The 20756-nt window shown below is 40.2% G+C and overlaps 1 protein-coding gene across 10 annotated transcripts in view; it reads right to left on the minus strand.

The window, feature by feature from the left end:
* LOC110503044 (neurexin-1a) overlaps window positions 1-20756 on the minus strand; it is a 747078-nt gene that overhangs the window by 419989 nt on the left and 306333 nt on the right. For all 10 annotated transcript variants that reach the window (XM_036960883.2, XM_036960887.2, XM_036960882.2 and 7 more), the window contains 2 exons: window positions 18769-18795; window positions 4645-4767 (listed from right to left, as the gene is read on the minus strand). In XM_036960883.2, the coding sequence (XP_036816778.2) occupies window positions 4645-4767; window positions 18769-18795 (150 nt within the window). The remainder of the gene's footprint in view (window positions 1-4644; window positions 4768-18768; window positions 18796-20756) is intronic.

Here is a 20756-nt window from a genome sequence, read left to right on the forward strand (position 1 = left end):
TGACCTGTATATACTGACCTGTTTATACCGACCTGTTTATACTGACCTGTATATACCGACCTGTATATACCGACCTGTAAACTGACCTGCGTAAACTGACCTGCATATACTGACCTGTAAATACTGACCTGTAAATACCGACCTGTTTATACCGACCTGTATATACTGACCTGTAAATACCGACCTGTTTATACCGACCTGTAAATACCGACCTGTATATACTGACCTGTATATACCGACCTGTATATACTGACCTGAATATACTGACCTGAATATACTGACCTGTATATACTGACCTGAATATACTGACCTGAATATACCGACCTGTATATACTGACCTGAATATACTGACCTGAATATACTGACCTGAATATACTGAGATGTATATACTGACCTGAATATACTGAGATGTATGTACTGACCTGTATATACTGACCTGTATATACTGACCTGAATATACTGAGATGTATGTACTGACCTGTATATACTGACATGTATATACTGACCTGAATATACCGACCTGTATATACTGACCTGAATATACTGACCTGAATATACTGACCTGAATATACTGAGATGTATATACTGACCTGAATATACTGAGATGTATGTACTGACCTGTATATACTGACCTGTATATACTGACCTGAATATACTGAGATGTATGTACTGACCTGTATGTACTGACCTGTATATACTGACCTGAATATACTGACCTGAATATACTGACCTGTATATACTGACCTGAATATACTGAGATGTATGTACTGACCTGTATATACTGACCTGTATATACTGACCTGAATATACTGAGATGTATGTACTGACCTGTATATACTGACATGTATGTACTGACCTGTATATACTGACATGTATATACTGACCTGTATATACTGACCTGTATATACCGACCTGAATATACTGAGATGTATGTACTGACCTGTATATACTGACCCGCATATACTGACCTGAATATACTGAGATGTATGTACTGACCTGTATATACTGATCTGTATGTACTGACCTGTAAATACCGACCTGTAAATACCGACCTGTTTATACTGACCTGTAAATACTGACCTGTATATACTGACCTGTAAATACTGACCTGTATGTACTGACCTGTAAATTCTGACCTGTATGTACTGACCTGTAAATACTGACCTGTATGTACTGACCTGTAAATACTGACCTGTATGTACTGACCTGTAAATATCGACCTGTATATACTGACCTGTAAATACAGACCTTATTATACTGACCTGTATATACTGACCTGTATTTACTGACCTGTATATACTGACCTGTATATACTGACCTGTATGTACTGACCTGTATGTACTGACCTGTATATACTGACCTGTATGTACTGACCTGTATGTACTGACCTGTATATACTGACCTGTATGTACTGACCTGTATATACTGACCTGTATGTACTGGCCTGTATATACTGACCTGTATGTACTGACCTGTATATGCTGACCTGTATATACTGACATGTATGTACTTACATGTGTATACTGACCTGTATATACTGACCTGTATGTACTGACCTGTAAATACCGACCTGTTTATACCGACCTGTAAACTGACCTGCGTAAACTGACCTGTATATACTGACCTGAATATACTGAGATGTATGTACTGACCTGTATATACTGACCCGTATATACTGACCTGTATATACTGACCTGAATATACTGAGATGTATGTACTGACCTGTATATACTGACATGTATGTACTGACCTGTATATACTGACATGTATATACTGACCTGTATATACTGACCTGTAAATACCGACCTGTTTATACCGACCTGTAAATACCGACCTGTATATACTGACCTGTATATACTGACCTGAATATACTGAGATGTATGTACTGACCTGTATATACTGACCTGTATATACTGACCTGAATATACTGAGATGTATGTACTGACCTGTATATACTGACATGTATGTACTGACCTGTATATACTGACATGTATATACTGACCTGTATATACTGACCTGTATATACTGACCTGAATATACTGAGATGTATGTACTGACCTGTATATACTGACCCGCATATACTGACCTGTATATACTGACCTGTATATACTGATCTGTATGTACTGACCTGTAAATACCGACCTGTATATACCGAACTGTAAATACTGACCAGTATAAACTGACCTGTAAATACTGACCTGTATGTACTGACTTGTAAATATCGACCTGTATATACTGACCTGTAAATACAGACCTTATTATACTGACCTGTATATACTGACCTGTATTTACTGACCTGTATATACTGACCTGTATATACTGACCTGTATGTACTGACCTGTATATACTGACCTGTATGTACTGACCTGTATGTACTGACCTGTATATACTGACCTGTATGTACTGACCTGTATATACTGACCTGTATGTACTGGCCTGTATATACTGACCTGTATGTACTGACCTGTATATGCTGACCTGTATATACTGACATGTATGTACTGACATGTGTATACTGACCTGTATATACTGACCTGTATATACTGACCTGTATGTACTGACCTGTATATACTCACCTGTATGTACTGACCTGTATATACTCACCTGTATGTACTGACCTGTATATACTGACATGTATGTACTGACATGTGTATACTGACATGTATATACTGACCTGTATGTACTGACCTGTAAATACTGACCTGTATGTACTGACCTGTATGTACTGACCTGTATATACTGACATGTATGTACTGACATGTGTATACTGACATGTATATACTGACCTGTATGTACTGACCTGTAAATACTGACCTGTATGTACTGACCTGTATGTACTGACGTGTATGTACTGACCTGTATATTCTGACCTGTATGTACTGACCTGTATATGACCTGTATATACTGACCTGAATATACTGAGATGTATGTACTGACCTGTATATACTGACCTGTATATACTGACCTGAATATACTGAGATGTATGTACTGACCTGTATATACTGACCTGTATGTACTGACCTGTATATACTGAGATGTATGTACTGACCTGTAAATACTGACCTGTAAATACCAACCTGTTTATACCGACCTGTATATACTGACCTGTAAATACTGACCTGTATATACTGACCTGTTTATACCGACCTGTATATACTGACCTGTAAATACTGACCTGTATATACTGATCTGTATGTACTGACCTGTAAATACCGACCTGTTTATACCGACCTGTATATACTGACCTGTATATACTGACCTGAATATACTGAGATGTATGTACTGACCTGTATATACTGACCCGTATATACTGACCTGTATACTGACCTGTATATACTGACCTGAATATACTGAGATGTATGTACTGACCTGTATATACTGACATGTATATACTGACCTGTATATACTGACCTGTATATACTGACCTGAATATACTGAGATGTATGTACTGACCTGTATATACTGACCCGTATATACTGACCTGTATATACTGACCTGTATATACTGATCTGTATGTACTGACCTGTAAATACCGACCTGTTTATACCGAACTGTAAATACTGACCTGTAAATACAGACCTTATTATACTGACCTGTATATACTGACCAGTATTTACTGACCTGTATATACTGACCTGTATGTACTGACCTGTAAATACTGACCTGTATGTACTGACCTGTAAATATCGACCTGTATATACTGACCTGTAAATACAGACCTTATTATACTGACCTGTATATACTGACCAGTATTTACTGACCTGTATATACTGACCCGTATATACTGACCTGTATGTACTGACCTGTATGTACTGACCTGTATATACTGACCTGTATGTACTGACCTGTATGTACTGACCTGTATATACTGACCTGTATGTACTGACCTGTATATACTGACCTGTATGTACTGGCCTGTATATACTGACCTGTATGTACTGACCTGTATATACTGACATGTATGTACTGACATGTGTATACTGACATGTATATACTGACCTGTATGTACTGACCTGTAAATACTGACCTGTATGTACTGACCTGTATATACTGACATGTATGTACTGACATGTGTATACTGACATGTATATACTGACCTGTATGTACTGACCTGTAAATACTGACCTGTATGTACTGACCTGTATGTACTGACCTGTATGTACTGACCTGTATGTACTGACCTGTATATACTGACCTGTATGTACTGACCTGTATATACTGACCTGTATATACTGACCTGAATATACTGAGATGTATGTACTGACCTGTATATACTGACCTGTATATACTGACCTGAATATACTGAGATGTATGTACTGACCTGTATATACTGACCTGAATATACTGAGATGTATGTACTGACCTGTATATACTGACCTGTATGTACTGACCTGTATATACTGAGATGTATGTACTGACCTGTATATACTGACCTGTATATACTGACCTGAATATACTGACCTGTTTATACTGACCTGTATATACTGACTGATTTTATATACGACATTATGGACTAGACCTGACCGATTTTCTGACCTAGTCCATAGTGAAACTGTGTCCTACATATAAAGGGGCAAAGGATCATCTTGAAAATTCTCACACATATAAAACATAGTCAGTTTGTTAGAGAGGGTGTGGTTGTACCTTCAACAGGTTGAAGATCATCTACGGTGAGTTTCAAACTCTTTCCCCTCCTGAACACACGCACCGTGTGCCACTCGTTATCGTTCAGGTTCTGACCAGCAAAAATGGTCTCCGGACCCTTGCCTGTAGGATAGCCCAAACAGTGGTTAAGACACACACACCTCACCCAGACAGTGGTTTTAACACACACACCTTGCCCAAACAGTGGTTTCACGCACACCTCGGGACAGGGAGAAAAGAAACCTGAGTTAGTGCAGTGACAGGGTGTGTGTAGAAGGGTAGGGAGAGAGGGGGAGAGAGGGAGAGAAAATCCTGCTCTCGTATTTCTATGAGTGTTCTATTACTAACGTCACTAGGAGGCAGTAACGCGCCACCACAGTGCTGGCCTAGCTTGGCGCTACAGAAGGGCAAGATACTGAGAAACAAACGTAATATTTTTTAGTTATTGTTATATGGCATTTAAAACCGTACTCTGTTGTCACCTCAATCAAATTAATTGTATATAATAATATTGGGGGCAAAAAATTATAGTCATAACTTAAATAGTCTTAACTAAAACAACTCAATCAAATGAATTGTAAACAATTATGTTAAAGGATACTTTGGGATTTTGGCAATGAGGCCCTTAATCTACTTCCCCAGTCAGATGAACTCATGGATACCATTGTATGTCTCTGTAGCTTGGTTTACAATCAAATGTCGACAATCATTTTATAAAGTCTGCATAAAACAATATGTGCTTTTTCCCACCAGAGATGTTTCCATTAAACTGACTTTTTGCGGATAAAAGGCTGTGCGTGTTGACATAGTGCACATAAAAAAAAAAACTTTTTGTATGACTTCTGAAGGTAATTGGTTGCACCAGATCTTACTGTATTTAGGGGCTTCATAGCAAAGGGGGTTAATACATATGCACACACCACTTTTCATTTTTTTTTTTTCATTTTTTTTTTTTAAACAAGTAATTTTTTTCATTTCAATTCACCAATTTGGACTATTTTGTGTATGTCCATTTCATGAAATCAAAATCAATTTAAATTACAGGTTGTAATGCAAAAATAAATTAAAAATACCAAGGGGGTGAATACTTTTGCAAAGCACTATATATGGAGATAGTTTAGTGCCAAAAATAAGGGTTTAAATATATATATATATATATATATATATATATATATATATATATATATATATAAAAACATAAAAAATGGTTTTCTGATCTGCGTATGTAGTTAGTACTTCCTGTATTTCAATTTGTGAACCAATGCTAACTACTGTTAATGCAATGACTGGAAGTCTTTGGGGATCTACTAGCATGCTAGCAGTAACTCTATAACTGTACTCATAGATTTCCAGTCATTGTGTTACCGGTTGTTAGCATTGACTCACGAAACTACTTCTAACTTCCTTCATACTTGAAACAACCCACTATTTCTATCCAACCATTTCATGTGGACGAATTACCTGACGTATGATGACGGTAGTAAATTTTTTTGTTCGACATGGTGGGATATTTTTGTGTCGGTAAAATTAATTATGCGAGAAATGGTGGAAACGCCGGTGGAAACGCCTTAATGCACAAATATTGATATAATAACCATCATATCGAATGGTGAACTTGTGTTGTCCTGCCACTATAACTCAGGAAAGCATGCAGTTTATTAGACTACAGATGAAATAAGTTATGATGAACCTCACAGGGTGGTAAAAGTGTACGGTGATCTTGATGCTCCTTTCCAATAAATATTGAGGGTATTATTTTCCTCCGGCACATTGGCTAACCTGCCACCTGCATTGTGTCCCACCACACGCCAACCCCTCTTTTACGCTACTGCTACTCTCTGTTCATCATCTATGCATAGTCACTTTAACCATTTCTACATGTACATACTACCTCAATCAGCTTGACTAACCAGTGTCTGTATGTAGCCTCGCTACTGTCTATAGCCTGTCTTTTTACTGTTGTTTTATTTCTTTACTTACCTACTGTTCACCTAACACTTTTTTTGCACTATTGGTTATAGCCTGTAAGCAAGCATTTCACTGTAAGGTTGTATTTGGCGGAAGTGACAAATAAACTTAGATTTTGACTTGATGTAGACCAATGAGCTCTCCAAACAGGTCAGGGGCAATGTTGTGGAGAAGTACAGATCAGGGTTGGGTTATAAAAAAATCTAACTTTGAACATCACACGGAGCACCATTAAATCCATTATAAAAAAATGGAAAGAATATGGAACCACAACAAACCTGCCAAGAGAGGGCCGCCCACCAAAACGGACCAGGCAAGGAGGCTATTAATCAGAGAGGCAACAAAGAGACCAAAGATAACCCTGAAGGAGCTGCAAAGCTCCAAATTGGAGATTGGAGTATCTGTCCATAGGACCACTATAAGCCGTACACTCCACAGAGCTCGGCTTTATGGAAGACTGGCTAGAAAAAAGCCATTGCTTAAAGAAAAAAATAAGCAAACATGTTTTCCAAATGCATATCAGAGACTCCCCAAACATATGGAAGAAGGAACTCTGGTCAGATGAGACTAAAACTGAGCTTTTTGGCCATCAAGGAAAACGTTATGTCTCATGCAAACCCAACACCTCTCATCAACTTAAGAACACCATCCCCACAGTGAAGCATGGTGGTGGCAGCATCTTGCTGTGGGGATGTTTTTCATCGGCAGGGACTGGCAAACTGGTCAGAATTGAAGGAATGATGGATGGCGCTAAATATAGGGAAATTCTTGAGGGAAATTGGTTAAAGTCTTCCAGAGATTTGAGACTGGGACGGAGGTTCACCTTCCAGCCGGACGATGACCCTAAGCATACTGCTAAAGCAACACTTGTGTGGTTTAAGGTGAAACATTTAAAAGACTTGGAATGGCCTACTCAAAGTCCAGACCTCAATCCAATTGAGAATCTGTGGTATGACTTTTGCCGTACACCAAAGGAATCCATCCAACTTGAAGGAGCTGGTGCAGTTTTGCCTTGAAGAATGGGCAAAAATCCCAGTGGCTAGATGTGCCAAGATTATAGAGACATACCCCAAGAGACTTGCAGCTGTAATTGCTGCAAAATATGGCTCTACAAAGTATTGACTTTGAATAGTTTTTTTGGTCTTATTTCTTGTTCGTTTCACAATAAAAATATTTTGCGTCTTCAAAGTGGTATGCATGTTGTGTAAATCAAATGATACAAACCCCGCAAAACATTCAATTTTAATTCCAGGTTCCAAAAGTTAAAAGGGAATAGGCAACAAAATTTGAAAAATGCCAAGGGGGGTGAATACTTTTGCAAGCCACTGTATACTAAACTTCCATTAATTTGTTAAACTAGTACCAGGGGATCTTCAGACGAGTGTTGTGAGGCCTGTCGGTGTCAAAGAGCAACGAAAGGGACATGTATAGTACCAGTCTAAAGTTTGGAACACCTACTCATTACAGGGTATTTCTTGATTTTTACTATTTTCTATATTGTAAAATAATTGTGAAGACATCACAACTATGAAATAACACATATGGAATCATGTAGTAACTAAAAAAGTGTTCAACAAATCAAAATAAATTTTATATTTGAGATTCTTCAAATAGCCACCCTTTGCCGAGATGACAGTTTTGCACACTCTTGACATTCTCTCAACCAGCTTCATGAATTAGTCACCTAGAATGCATTTCAATTAACCGGTGTGCCTTCTTAAACGTTAATTTGTGGAATTTCTTTACTTCTTAATGCATTTGAGCCAATCAGTTGTGTTGTGACAAGGTAGGGGTGGTATACAGAAGTATACAGTATACAGTAGTCACCCTTAGCCTTGATGACAGCTTTGCACACTCTTGGCATCTTGCTGTCCGTGAGTCTCACCTCACGTGTAGCCAAAACTTTTTGGAAGCTACAGACAGAAGTTGGCAGATAGGCTGTAAAAACTTCAGTCTCATCTTTCCATAGAGGTGTCATACTAGTTTGTAGGCCAAACCATTCGGACAATACAGATGATTTAGTGAGAAGACCGATTTTTGGGATGTCTCATGGTTTGACAAACACCGCTCTGGCTCTGCCACCTTTCACCACAGATGTCTCATGGTCTGACAAACACCGCTCTGGCTCTGCCACCTTTCACCACAGATGTCTCATGGTCTGACAAACACCGCTCTGGCTCTGCCACCTTTCACCACAGATGTCTTATGGTCTGACAAACACCGCTCTGGCTCTGTCACCTTTCACCACAGATGTCTCATGGTCTGACAAACACCGCTCTGGCTCTGCCACCTTTCACCACAGATGTCTCATGGTCTGACAAACACCGCTCTGGCTCTGTCTATCTCTGTCACCTCTACCTCTGTCACCAGTGTGACATCGGCAGAGAAGTGGAGAACTACACCTCCTCTCCTCTGACACAGCATCAGGACATGACACTGGAGGTAAGGCAGGACATGATGCTGTTGTGAATGTGGCTAATTTACTTAATGTGAGAGTTTGAAAGTATATACACTATATATTTTTGAGATTATATACACATACACACACATAGACACACATATAGGCACACACACTCACAATCAACATGTTCATAGTCAGTGCAGGAGCCACAGTCAGTGTATATCAAATGATGTCCTGCCATCTGGCACAATATGAATCTCTCCTCTCCAGCAGAAGATATGACTGCATACATTCGGAATCAGAGCCTGAATTTGACCCAATTGGAACACTGATCATTTGGTTTTCTCTTAAAGCCATACTGTCTCCAGATTCAGAGAAATGTTAGGGTCCCAACATTGGGCAATGTGATTGTATGAAATCTCTGACATGTCCTGGACCTTACACCAAAGACTTGAGTGGTTCCAACTCATACCGTGTGTCACTCACACAAGGAACATGTATCCTGCTGAACCCCCTCCTGCTATCTTTTTTCTTTCTCCTCCACCTTTTCCTCCTCCTCCTCTTCCTCCTCCTCCTCTTCCACCTCCTCCTTGTCTCTCTGCCACAAGGACAGAGGGATGAAAGGCAAAGATCAAGCCATCCTTTCAAGTGCTCCAAATCCCTCCATCCCCTTATTTCATATTTTGCTCTCTCACCCTATCCCCATTCTCCAGGAGCCTGGTTTCTATCCTGCCCTGGCCTTGGTGTGTTGTTTAGTGCTTACAAAGCAAAATTGTGCTTCGGAGGTGGAGTATAGTAGCCCAGTGCTCCAGCTGCCTGTGATTTGCATACACATTGCATTGAGGCTTTGAAGATTTCAGAGAAAGAGGAAATGAAATAAATAGCTGTAAGTTGGTTGAGTGGAATGAACCTGCTCACCGAATGGATCCAGGGGGGAGTGAAGACAGTGGAACCAAGCCATCTGCAGCTTGGGGTGTTTCATATTGAGTATGGTTACATGCACACAATAATATGATGATTGTGTATAGTCAGATGAATATAACAGTTTGATTAAAATGTTTACATGGTTTGAACGAATAACAATTTCCCAAATTATCCTGTTTCCATGAACACATTTGAAATCAGGCCACCTGATGGGACTTTTGATAAATGTAGAAAATCCCCAATCAAAATAAATGTTCTACCACAGAGACCATGTTATTTTTGGGAAACCTACTTGATTCTGAGTTTGGATATATAAAGCGTGTATGTGAAAACTACTTATAAGATGCATACTTTCAGTTGTTCTGAAGTCACTTCACTCTCGATAAAGAGGGAGGCTCTTGGCTGATGCTAGCACATGCACAGATAAAATACACTGCTGGAACCCAGATTAAGGTGTTACCATGATCAAATCATTTGTATAGAGAGGAGGGATGAAGAAACCAGGAATAGAGAGGAGGGATGAAGAAACCAGGAATAGAGAGGAGGGATGAAGAAGCCAGGAATAGAGAGGAGGGATGAAGGAACTAGGAATAGAGAGGAGGGATGAAGGAACTAGGAATAAAGAGGGGGGATGAAGGAACTAGGAATAGAGAGGAGGAATGAAGAAACTAGGAATAGAGAGGAGGGATGAAGGAACTAGGAATAGAGAGGAGGGATGAAGGAACTAGGAATAGAGAGGAGGGATGAAGGAACTAAGAATAGAGAGGAGGGATGAAGGAACTAAGAATAGAGAGGAGGGATGAAGGAACTAAGAATAGAGAGGAGGGGTGAAGGAACTAGGAATAGAGAGGAGGGATGAAGGAACTAGGAATAGAGAGGAGGGATGAAGGAACTAGGAATAGAGAGGAGGGATGAAGGAACTAAGAATAGAGAGGAGGGATGAAGGAACTAAGAATAGAGAGGAGGGGTGAAGGAACTAGGAATAGAGAGGAGGGATGAAGGAACTAGGAATAGAGAGGAGGAATGAAGGAACCAGGAATAGAGAGGAGGGATGAAGGAATTAGGGTATAGGTTCCAGGTAAATAATGGCTGGATGGGTAACAGGACAGCCAGAGGTTACTACTGTATCCCACCACCACAATGTCATTTGGAGAGACAGAGAGAGGAACATGTCACTACACTACAGCAGGATTAGACCCAAGCAGGCCATTCTAAAAGAGTGGTTTGTTGTCACTGAAGACCATGTGCAGCAAAAAGGGTATGTTGTTGAATGTTGTCAAGATAACTTTGGCACACATTAGCATTGACAAACCTTTAGAAGCTGTGACATTTACATCCAATGTCAGGCATCGGTGTTGTTTGTTTGCATGCAAATGTTCTTGGCTATACAGCACATGCCAATCCAATATCACCCCAGTTCACAGACTACATTCATACTCTGCAATCCTGTCAAATACATTTGCATAATCTGGGGTCTTTCTGTAATTGCTTTGAACAATAACTGTGTGGGTCTGTGTGCGTGCGTGCTCATGTGTGTGTGTGTGTGAGATAGAAGGACAGACAGAGTGTGTGAGAGTGAGAAAGACAGAGAGATAGAGGAAGAGAGAGAGGGAGAGAGGGACTGAGAGAGAGGGACAGACAGTGTGTGTGTGTGTGTGTGTGTGTGTGTGTGTGTGTGAGAGAGAGAGAGAGAGAGAGAGACACAGACAGACAGACAGACAGACAGACAGACAGACAGACAGACAGACAGACAAGCAAAAAACAACAATCCACCTGACTGTGTGTGTGTGTGTGTGTGTGTGTGTGTGTGTGTGTGTGTGTGTGTGTGTGTGTGTGTGTGTGTGTGTGTGTGTGTGTGTGTGTGTGTGTGTGTGTGTGTGTGTGTGCGTGCCTGTGAGTGTGTGTGTGTGTGTGTATTTTTAGCTTGTCTTCTGTCAGTGCCTGTTCAGTTTTAAATTTGAAGTGGCAGCAATTTCTTAAGGCAGAGCTGAGGCCGCCCACGGGAAGAGAGCCTAGGACCCCTCATTGACAGTGATGTGTTCTTTGAGTCCGTTCTGAACATGATTTTCCTCCATAAAGCTGTCCAGAGATGCCGCGAACTGACAACACTGAATGACGCAATACCATATTAAGTGGTTTGAACAAATAATTAGCAGAGAAAATGAAGAAAAAACATACATATTGTCAACTTCGTCAACAACAAAGAAATTCTAATGTCAACCTTGTCAGAGTGCTAAAAATCTGATAGAATGGCTATGCTTTTATTGGGGACTTTCAAATTAATAACTGTCCATATTTACAAATGTTTGTATTGAAGTTTATTTTTAGAGGCAAAACATATGTCTGTTTTGAGAATCTGTTGTCAAGTCTGTCAGTGGCTTGTCAACCTTAAGATCGATTTTCTTTGTCGATACTCTGATAAAATGCTGTAATCACTGTTCTGAGATATATGCTTAAACAAGTGAAGCATTTACTGTGCTAGACCTAAGGGATAACGCTTGTGTCACACCCTGACCTTAGTATTCTTTGTTTTCCTTGTTATTTTGGTTAGGTCAGGGTGTGACATGGGTGATGTATGTGTTTTTGTCTTGTCTAGGGGTTTTGTATGTTTATGGGGAGGTTTCCTTTCTAGGTATATTGTATGTCTATGGTTACCTAGATTGGTCCTCAATTAGAGGCAGCTGTCTATCATTGTCTCTGATTGGGAACCATATTTAGGCAGCCATATTCTGTGGGTACTTTGTGGGTGTTGGTTTCCGTGTCTGTGTTTTTTCACCACACGGTACTGTTTCGGTTTTGTCATTTCACGTATGTGTTTATTGTTTTTGTATTTCATAGTGTTCAGTGTTTTTGTTATTAAAAACAATATGGACACTTACCACGCTGCGTTTTGGTCCGATCCCTGCTACACCTCCTCTTCAGATGAAGAGGAGGAAAACCCTTACAGCTTGTCTTATCAATGCAGTTTCATGTTGTAAATCTAGAAAAACATGCCAAAATGCTAACATAATTAACTCTGGAATATATAATAGGGCTATAAAACAAAAATACATTTGGAGATTTGTATTACATATTTGCATAATCTAATGTTAGAATGAAACAATCCAAAAATAAATAGGTTGTTATTTTATATAGTATGATAGCTAATATGTAGGATTAACAAAATAAGATTGTACCATCTTTCAAGAGTCCGTGAGCACTAAAACAGCAACATTTTCTCTCAGCCTCGTGGCAAAATGTGTAAAATGGCATGATATTAGCTGTAAAACTGCAAAAAAAGATATAGGGGGGGGGTTGTGAAATTGTGCTACGCCACTATTTCTAAATCTATCTAAATAGAGGATGGAAACTGTAAGATGAATAGAGGATGGTAACCTTAACTAATAGAGGATGGTAACTGTAACTAATAGAGGATGGTAACCTTAACTAATAAAGGATGGTAACTGTAACTAATAGGATGGTAACTGTAACTAATAGAGGATGGTAACGGTAACTAATAGAGGATGGTAACTGTAACTAATAGAGGATAGTAACTCTAACTAATAGAGGATGGTAACTGTAACTAATAGAGGATTGTAACTGTAACTAATAGAGGATAGTAACTCTAACTAATAGAGGATGGTAACTCTAACTAATAGAGGATGGTAAATTGAATTAATTTGAGGATAGTAACTGTACTTAAATAGAGGATGGTAACTGTAACTTCAAAAAATAAATGTAAATGGGAAAGTGGTGCGTGCATATGTTTTCGCCCCCTTTGCAATGAAACCACTAAATATGCAACCAATTACCTTCGGAAGTCACATAATTTGTTAAACAAAGTCAACCTGTGTGCAATCAAAGGGTCACATGATCTGTCACATGATCTCAGTAGATAATGTTCTGAAAGGCTACAGAAACTGCAATACCACTAAGCAAGTGGCACCACCAAGCCAACGGCACTATGAAGACCAAGGTCCAAACAGGTCAGGGACAAAGTTGTGGAGAAGTACAGCTCAGAGTTGGGTTGCATCAAAATATCTGAAACTTTGAACATCCCACAGAGCGCCATTAAATCAATTATAAAAAAATGGAAAGAATATGGCACCACAACAAACCTGCCAAGAGAGGGCCGCCCACCAAATCTCACGGACCAGACAAGGAGGCTATTAATCAGAGAGGCAACAAAGAGACCAAATATAACCCTGAAGGAGCTGCAAAGCTCCACAGCAGAGTTTGGAGAATCTGTTCACTGGACAGCTTCAAACTGTACACTACACAGAGTTGGGCTTTACGGAAGAGTGGCCAGAATAAAGCCATTGCGTAAGAAAAAAATGGCAAAAGGCATGTGGGAGACTCCCCAAATATATGGTCAGATGAGAATAAAATTGAGCATTTTGGCAATCAAGAAAAATGCTATGTCTGGTGCAAACCCAACACCTCTCATCCTCCCGAGAACACCATCCCCACAGTGAAGCATGGTGGTGGCAGAATCATTCTGTTGGTAGGTTTTTCATCAGCAGTGACTGGGAAACTGGTCAGAATTAAAGGCATGATGGATGGCACTAAATACAGGGAAATTCTTGAGGGAAACCTGCTTCAGTCTTCCAGAGATTTGAGACTTGGACGGAGGTTCACCTTCCAGCAGGACAATGATGCAAAGCATAGTGCTAAAGCAACACTTGAGTGGTTTAAGGGGAAACATTTAAATGTCTACAATGGCCTAGTCGAAGCCCAGACCTCAATCCAATTGAGAATATGTGGTATGACTTAAAGATTGCTGTACATCAGCGGAACCCATCCAACTTGAAGGAGCTGGAGCAGTTTTGCCTTGAAGAATGGGCAAAACTCCCAGTGGCTAGATGTGCCAAGCTTATAGAGACATACCCAAAGAGAGTTGCAGCTGTAATTGCTGCAAAAGGTGGATATACAAAGTATTGACTTTGGGGGGGTGAATAGCTATGCACGCTAAAGTTTTCTGTTTTTATGTCTTAGTTATTGTTTGTTTCATAAAACAAATATTTTGCATTTTCAACATGGTAGGCATGTTGTGTAAATAAAATGATACAAACAATTATACATTTTAATTCCAGGTTGTAAGGCAACAAAATAGGAAAAAAGCCAAGGAGGTGAATACTTTCGCAAGCCACTGTTCAGGACCAGATTCCTCTTTATCATGTCCATTGATGCCAGGCTCGGGTTCTGAGCTCTTCACCACACCTTCCACCTAATATAACTTGTCCTCTTTCACTTCCATTTCATCTCCAGAACTCAGACTGACACATAGCTGTTTACTCTTGACACCAACCATCTTCAACACCCCATCTACATTTTTCTCACCATCTTCCTCAAATTCAAATCCATGCTCTGCATTCCTTATTCACTTCAACCTCATTCAATTAAATTTTCCCCTCCATTCCTCCTCAGAATCCACATTTTTGTGTCTCTATCCTAATATTCCTCTTCTCCCGACTTTGCTTGCAGCCCGGTGGCATACCGACGTACCTCCATCTCATAATGATTCTGCTCACCACAGAACCGTGTCTTCCCTGGGAGCTAACAATTTGAGAGCATGAGTGGTGGCCACACACAGAAAAACGGCCCCCAAACTCAACTCTGTTCTACTCCTGTCGCGGAAGAAAGACAAGCACTACTTGTGGGCTCCTTCTCATTAGTTAATCAGGGACCTGAGCCACACACCCCCATACCTAAGGAACACTGTACTCAGATATTGTGCAGGAGATTCAAGCCAGCAATGTGGGAGGACAGGTGCCACAGGCTGTTCCCAGCCACAACACTACCTCTGCCATGTTTGGGGAGAGGGGGTCGGATAAGTGTCCCACTGCTCGGGATGAGTCGACCGAGGTGTGAGTGCATACCAATGGTTTCCGGTATGAGGGCGTTACTCATTAAGCTTTCTCCAGATGTGGCCTGCTATGACGTGACTGCAGAGGCCACAACTACAGTATAAGAACCCAATGATGTCAAAGCCAAAGTGACGAATGTTCGACTCCAAACAACCATGGACTCTAGATTGTGTGTGATGTGAGTTTGCCCGTCCTGTCCTTGTGTTTTGTTCTGTGTTGCTTTTAACCTGTAAGTGTCACGATCGTTTGTAGAAATGGACAAAGGCGCAGCCAATGTTGAGTTCCACATCATTTATTAATTGTGAAACTTCACAAAAACAATAAACAATAAACTAACAACGAACCGTGACTACAGAAGTGCTACATACACTTACTCAAAATACAATATCCCACAACCCACAGGTGGAAAAAAGGATACCTAAATATAATCCCCAATTAGAGACAATGATTGCCAGCTGCCTCTAATTGGGAATCATACAAAATCAAGAACATAGAAAAACAAAACTAGAAACCCACATAGAAATAATAAACTAGACGAACCCCCCAGTCACACCCTGACCCCCCAGTCACACCCTGACCATAGGTGCAGAGGAAGGCTCCTGCCATGGAGCTGGACTGGACACAGTGTTTGGAAGCTCCGGACAGTTGATCTGACGCTGGAGGTTCCGGACTGTTGACCTGACGCTGGAGGTTCCGGACCGTTGACCTGACGCTGGAGGTTCCGGGCCGTTGACCTGAAGCTGGAGGTTCCGGACCGTTGACCTGAAGCTGGAGGTGCCGGACCGTTGACCTGACGCTGGAGGTTCCGGACCGTTGACCTGACGCTGGAGGTTCCGGACCGTTGACCTGACGCTGGAGGTTCCAGACCATTGACCGTCGCTGGAGGCTCTGGACTGGGAACTGTCACCGGAAGCTCTGGACTGGGAACCGTTGCCGGAAGCTCTGGACTGGGAACTGTCGCCGGAAGCTCTGGACTGGGGATTGTAGCAGGAAGCCTGGTGTATGCACGCCCAATTTTTCAGTTTTTGATTTGTCAAAAAAGTTTTAAATATCCAATAAATGTCGTTCCACTTCATGATTGTGTCCCACTTGTTGTTGATTCTTCACAAAAAAATAGTTTTATATCTTTATGTTTGAAGCCTGAAATGTGGCAAAAGGTCGCAAAGTTCAAGGGGGCCGAATACTTTCGCAAGGCACTGTATATATATATATATATATATATATATATATATATATATATATATATATATATATATATATATATGTTGCCCAGTACGTCCTGTGCAACGTACAGAATGTGCACAGCATTCTTAATTGCATTTAATTTACCATATAGATAGGTATTACAAATCTTCATTGGCATGCATAGGTAATGTTATAGAATTGCCTAACTGTTATTGCAAACCATTTGTGTAAATTATTTTTGATGCCCCTAATACACCAGGCTATAGATATACATTGAGTGTACAAAACATGAAGAACACCTTCCTTTCACCTGGATTCCCCTGGTCAGTCTATGTCATGGAAAGAGCAGGTGCCCTTAACATGTTGTATACTCAGTGTACATTCCTTTATATTGTGACCACTCGGGTGACTCCACCATCCCCCCAGAGAAAAGTAGCACTGGATGCAGAATGGCTTGAGACAATCTGGATGGAGGAGATGGAGCTCACTATTTCCTGTTGTTTGGAGTGTGTTTCTCCATAACCTAACAAGAGGGTGTGAAGGTCAACTCTCAGGTAAAAACCTGGTGACATTGTGTGTATGCTGTATGCTGTACGGAAAACAGGAAACCAAGGCTCATATTTTCTGACTCTTCAGGACTCTTCTCCCATCAATAATTCATAAACGTCTCTGAATAATAAATACAAGGACAAATTCCCTCCCAAAATATTTGCAATGTTAACTCCGTAGCACTACACTCACATGTCCTCTTCCTCTCTCTCCCTCCCTCCCATGACTGTCCCCTCCCTCCCTCCCTCTACATCCATTCCTTCTTACCTCCCTCCCTCTCTCTTCCATCCCTCCTTCCCTCCTGGCAGCCCTACTATCGCCAATCCCTCTCTCTCTGCTCTGTGAGGCAGGTTAATGAGAATAATAAAAGCCTGCTCTGTATTTCCTCTCCGCTTTGAAAAGCCTCATCAATTTACCGAGATGGACTGAGGAAGAAGGAATGAAATAAAAAATAATAGACCTGGAGAGAAAGGTAAAACGGAGAGAAAGGTAAATCATTTACAGAAAAAAAGAAAATGAGGGGAACGGGGATAATGATGCATGGCTAAAACACCTCTGTTTCATATCAGCCTGTTTTAATTTAGAGTTGTCAAGGCTGGTAATTAGAGACAACAGAGTGTGAACAATCACAGTTGACTGCCATTTTGGGGGTTCTCATTCATTCTAACCCCTCCCTCCCTCTCCTTCCTCTATCCCTCCATTCCTTCTCTCCCTTCTCCCTCCCCTTCCCCAGCAGTCAGTGCTCTGGAAGATAATAGATTCACACTGCCTGAGGCCCATTACATTCTATACATACATTCCATGATCTCCCATAGCCTGTATGCAATGCACTGGTCTGCTCACTGGTCTTTATGATACATAATGTATATCTAAGGTATAGGTAATTGATTGAAATCATATTGCTAATGTGTTTTTAAAATAGTGATTTTTCCCCATTAGCTGTTGGGAAGAAAAAAAATGAAATATTGCACATCTTAGCCAACCTGGTCTGAAAACATATGACATCAATATGCCATTTACCTACGTAAATATTCTACTTTCTGGCACACATGAACTTAGACAACATACATGCAGGTAATATTTTAAACAAACGGCATCTTTTAAGGCTTCATAAACCCCTTAGAAGCCTATATAGATGTAGTTTGTTTAAAGGGGATTTCCATTCATGAATAAGAAACATTGTGAATACAGATAAAAGACAGTAGAACAGTATTTTAACAGGATTATTAAAAGTGAGCAGTCTTTACTTACTGGTGGTACAGTTAATCTTGATACAGTCTAGATGGGGGAGAACAGATGAGATGTCACATCATCCTTCATTATGACAGCTGCAGACAATGTTAAAGCAAAACAACCCACCCCTCTGGGGACGACACACGGACACAGGGACCACAGCATGATGCTCTCCACCATGGCCCTCTCCTCCTACACACCTGACTGAGGTAAGAGTGACTGGGGTGTGGTAGGAAGAGCATGGCAACTACTACTTTACAATGCCAGTTATTTCTGTCAGCAAAGGGCCTTTCACAATGCTGTTATTTAGCCAATCACTAGGTTAAATATGGCTGAACCGGAAAGCCTTGACTGACCAACCTATAACTTGATCAACATGTGAATATTTTGAGTAGAAGATTTGAAGATTTGTATTTTATTTCATTTGAAAAGTAACACAAACTAATTAACGTGAGGCAGATGTCAAATTAAACATTTCCTGGTTAAAAGTGCCAAATAAAATGGTGTCCTTGACAGAGGAGGTGGTTTAGTCTGTACAATAAGAGAGTATCAGAATATGGTCATGGTCAAGCTGGGCCACTCGGTAGGGATGCTGGGTGCTCTAACATCTTAGATGTAGGATGGGCCATTCAAAGACGCCATGCCTCAAATTGACAGCTGTCCTCTCTCTCAAAGCTGTGAAGAACAGTGGACTTTTTTTTAACCAATTCAAAGAATTAGTACTGACTATCAGGCTTTTCTCACTGCACACTACTACCACTACTACTACTACTACCACGAATGTTATCGCTACCGCTACTATCACTACTACCACTACTACTACTACTACCACTACTACTACTACTACTACTACTACTACTACTACCACTACTACTACTACTACTACTACTACTACTACTACTACTACTACTACCAGTACTACTACTACTACCAATACTATCACTACTACCACTACTACCAATACAATCAACACCGCTACAATCACTACTACCACTACTACTACTACTACTGCTACTACTGGTACTACTACTACCACTACTACTACTATTACCACTGCTACTGCTACTACTGCTACAGCTACTATCACTACTATTACTTCTACTGCTACTACCACTACCAATGTTACTAATACTGCAACTACTGCTACTAATACCATCTACTAATACTATGATGACTACTAGTACTACAGCTACTAACACTACTACTACACCTACTGACTAACACAACTACTACTAATAATGCTAGTACTATCACTACCACTACTACTACTATGCTACTACTACTACTACTATCACTACTACATACTACTTCTACTACAACAACTACTACTATCACCACTACTACTACTAATATTAATAATAATATCACTCTCACTACTACTACTACTACTACTAATAATAATAATAATAATACTACTAATAATAATACTACTGCTACTTACTGCTTCTTCTACTACTACTACTACTACTGGCACTATCACTACTACTACTACTACTACTACTACTACTACTGCTACTGCTACCATTACTGACTACTGCTGCTACTGCTACGGCTACTGCTGCTACTACTACTATTACTACTAGTGCTACTATTACTACAATTACGTCTATTGCTACTAACACTGCTAATGTTACTAATACTGCTACTACTGCTTCTAATATTGTCTTCAACTAATACTACTACTACTACTACTACCACTACTACAACTACTACTAGTGCTACTACTGCTACTATCACTGATATTACTTCTACTGCTACTAACACTGCTAATGTTACTAATACAGCTACTACTGCTACTAATAACTTATTATTCTAATACTACTACTACTACCGCTGCTACTAATACTACCACTACTATCACTACTACTCATACTAATACTACTACTTCTACTACTATTTCTACTAATACTACTGCTATGTCTTACTACAACTTCATCACTACCATATGGACCTAAACTTCTATTTCTACTACTTACCTTCAAATAGTATACGAACACTGCTAGTAT

The sequence above is a fragment of the Oncorhynchus mykiss genome, chromosome 23 (genome assembly GCF_057628025.1).
Source record: "Oncorhynchus mykiss isolate SJ-2025 chromosome 23, ASM5762802v1, whole genome shotgun sequence".
Classification (NCBI taxonomy): domain Eukaryota; kingdom Metazoa; phylum Chordata; class Actinopteri; order Salmoniformes; family Salmonidae; genus Oncorhynchus; species Oncorhynchus mykiss.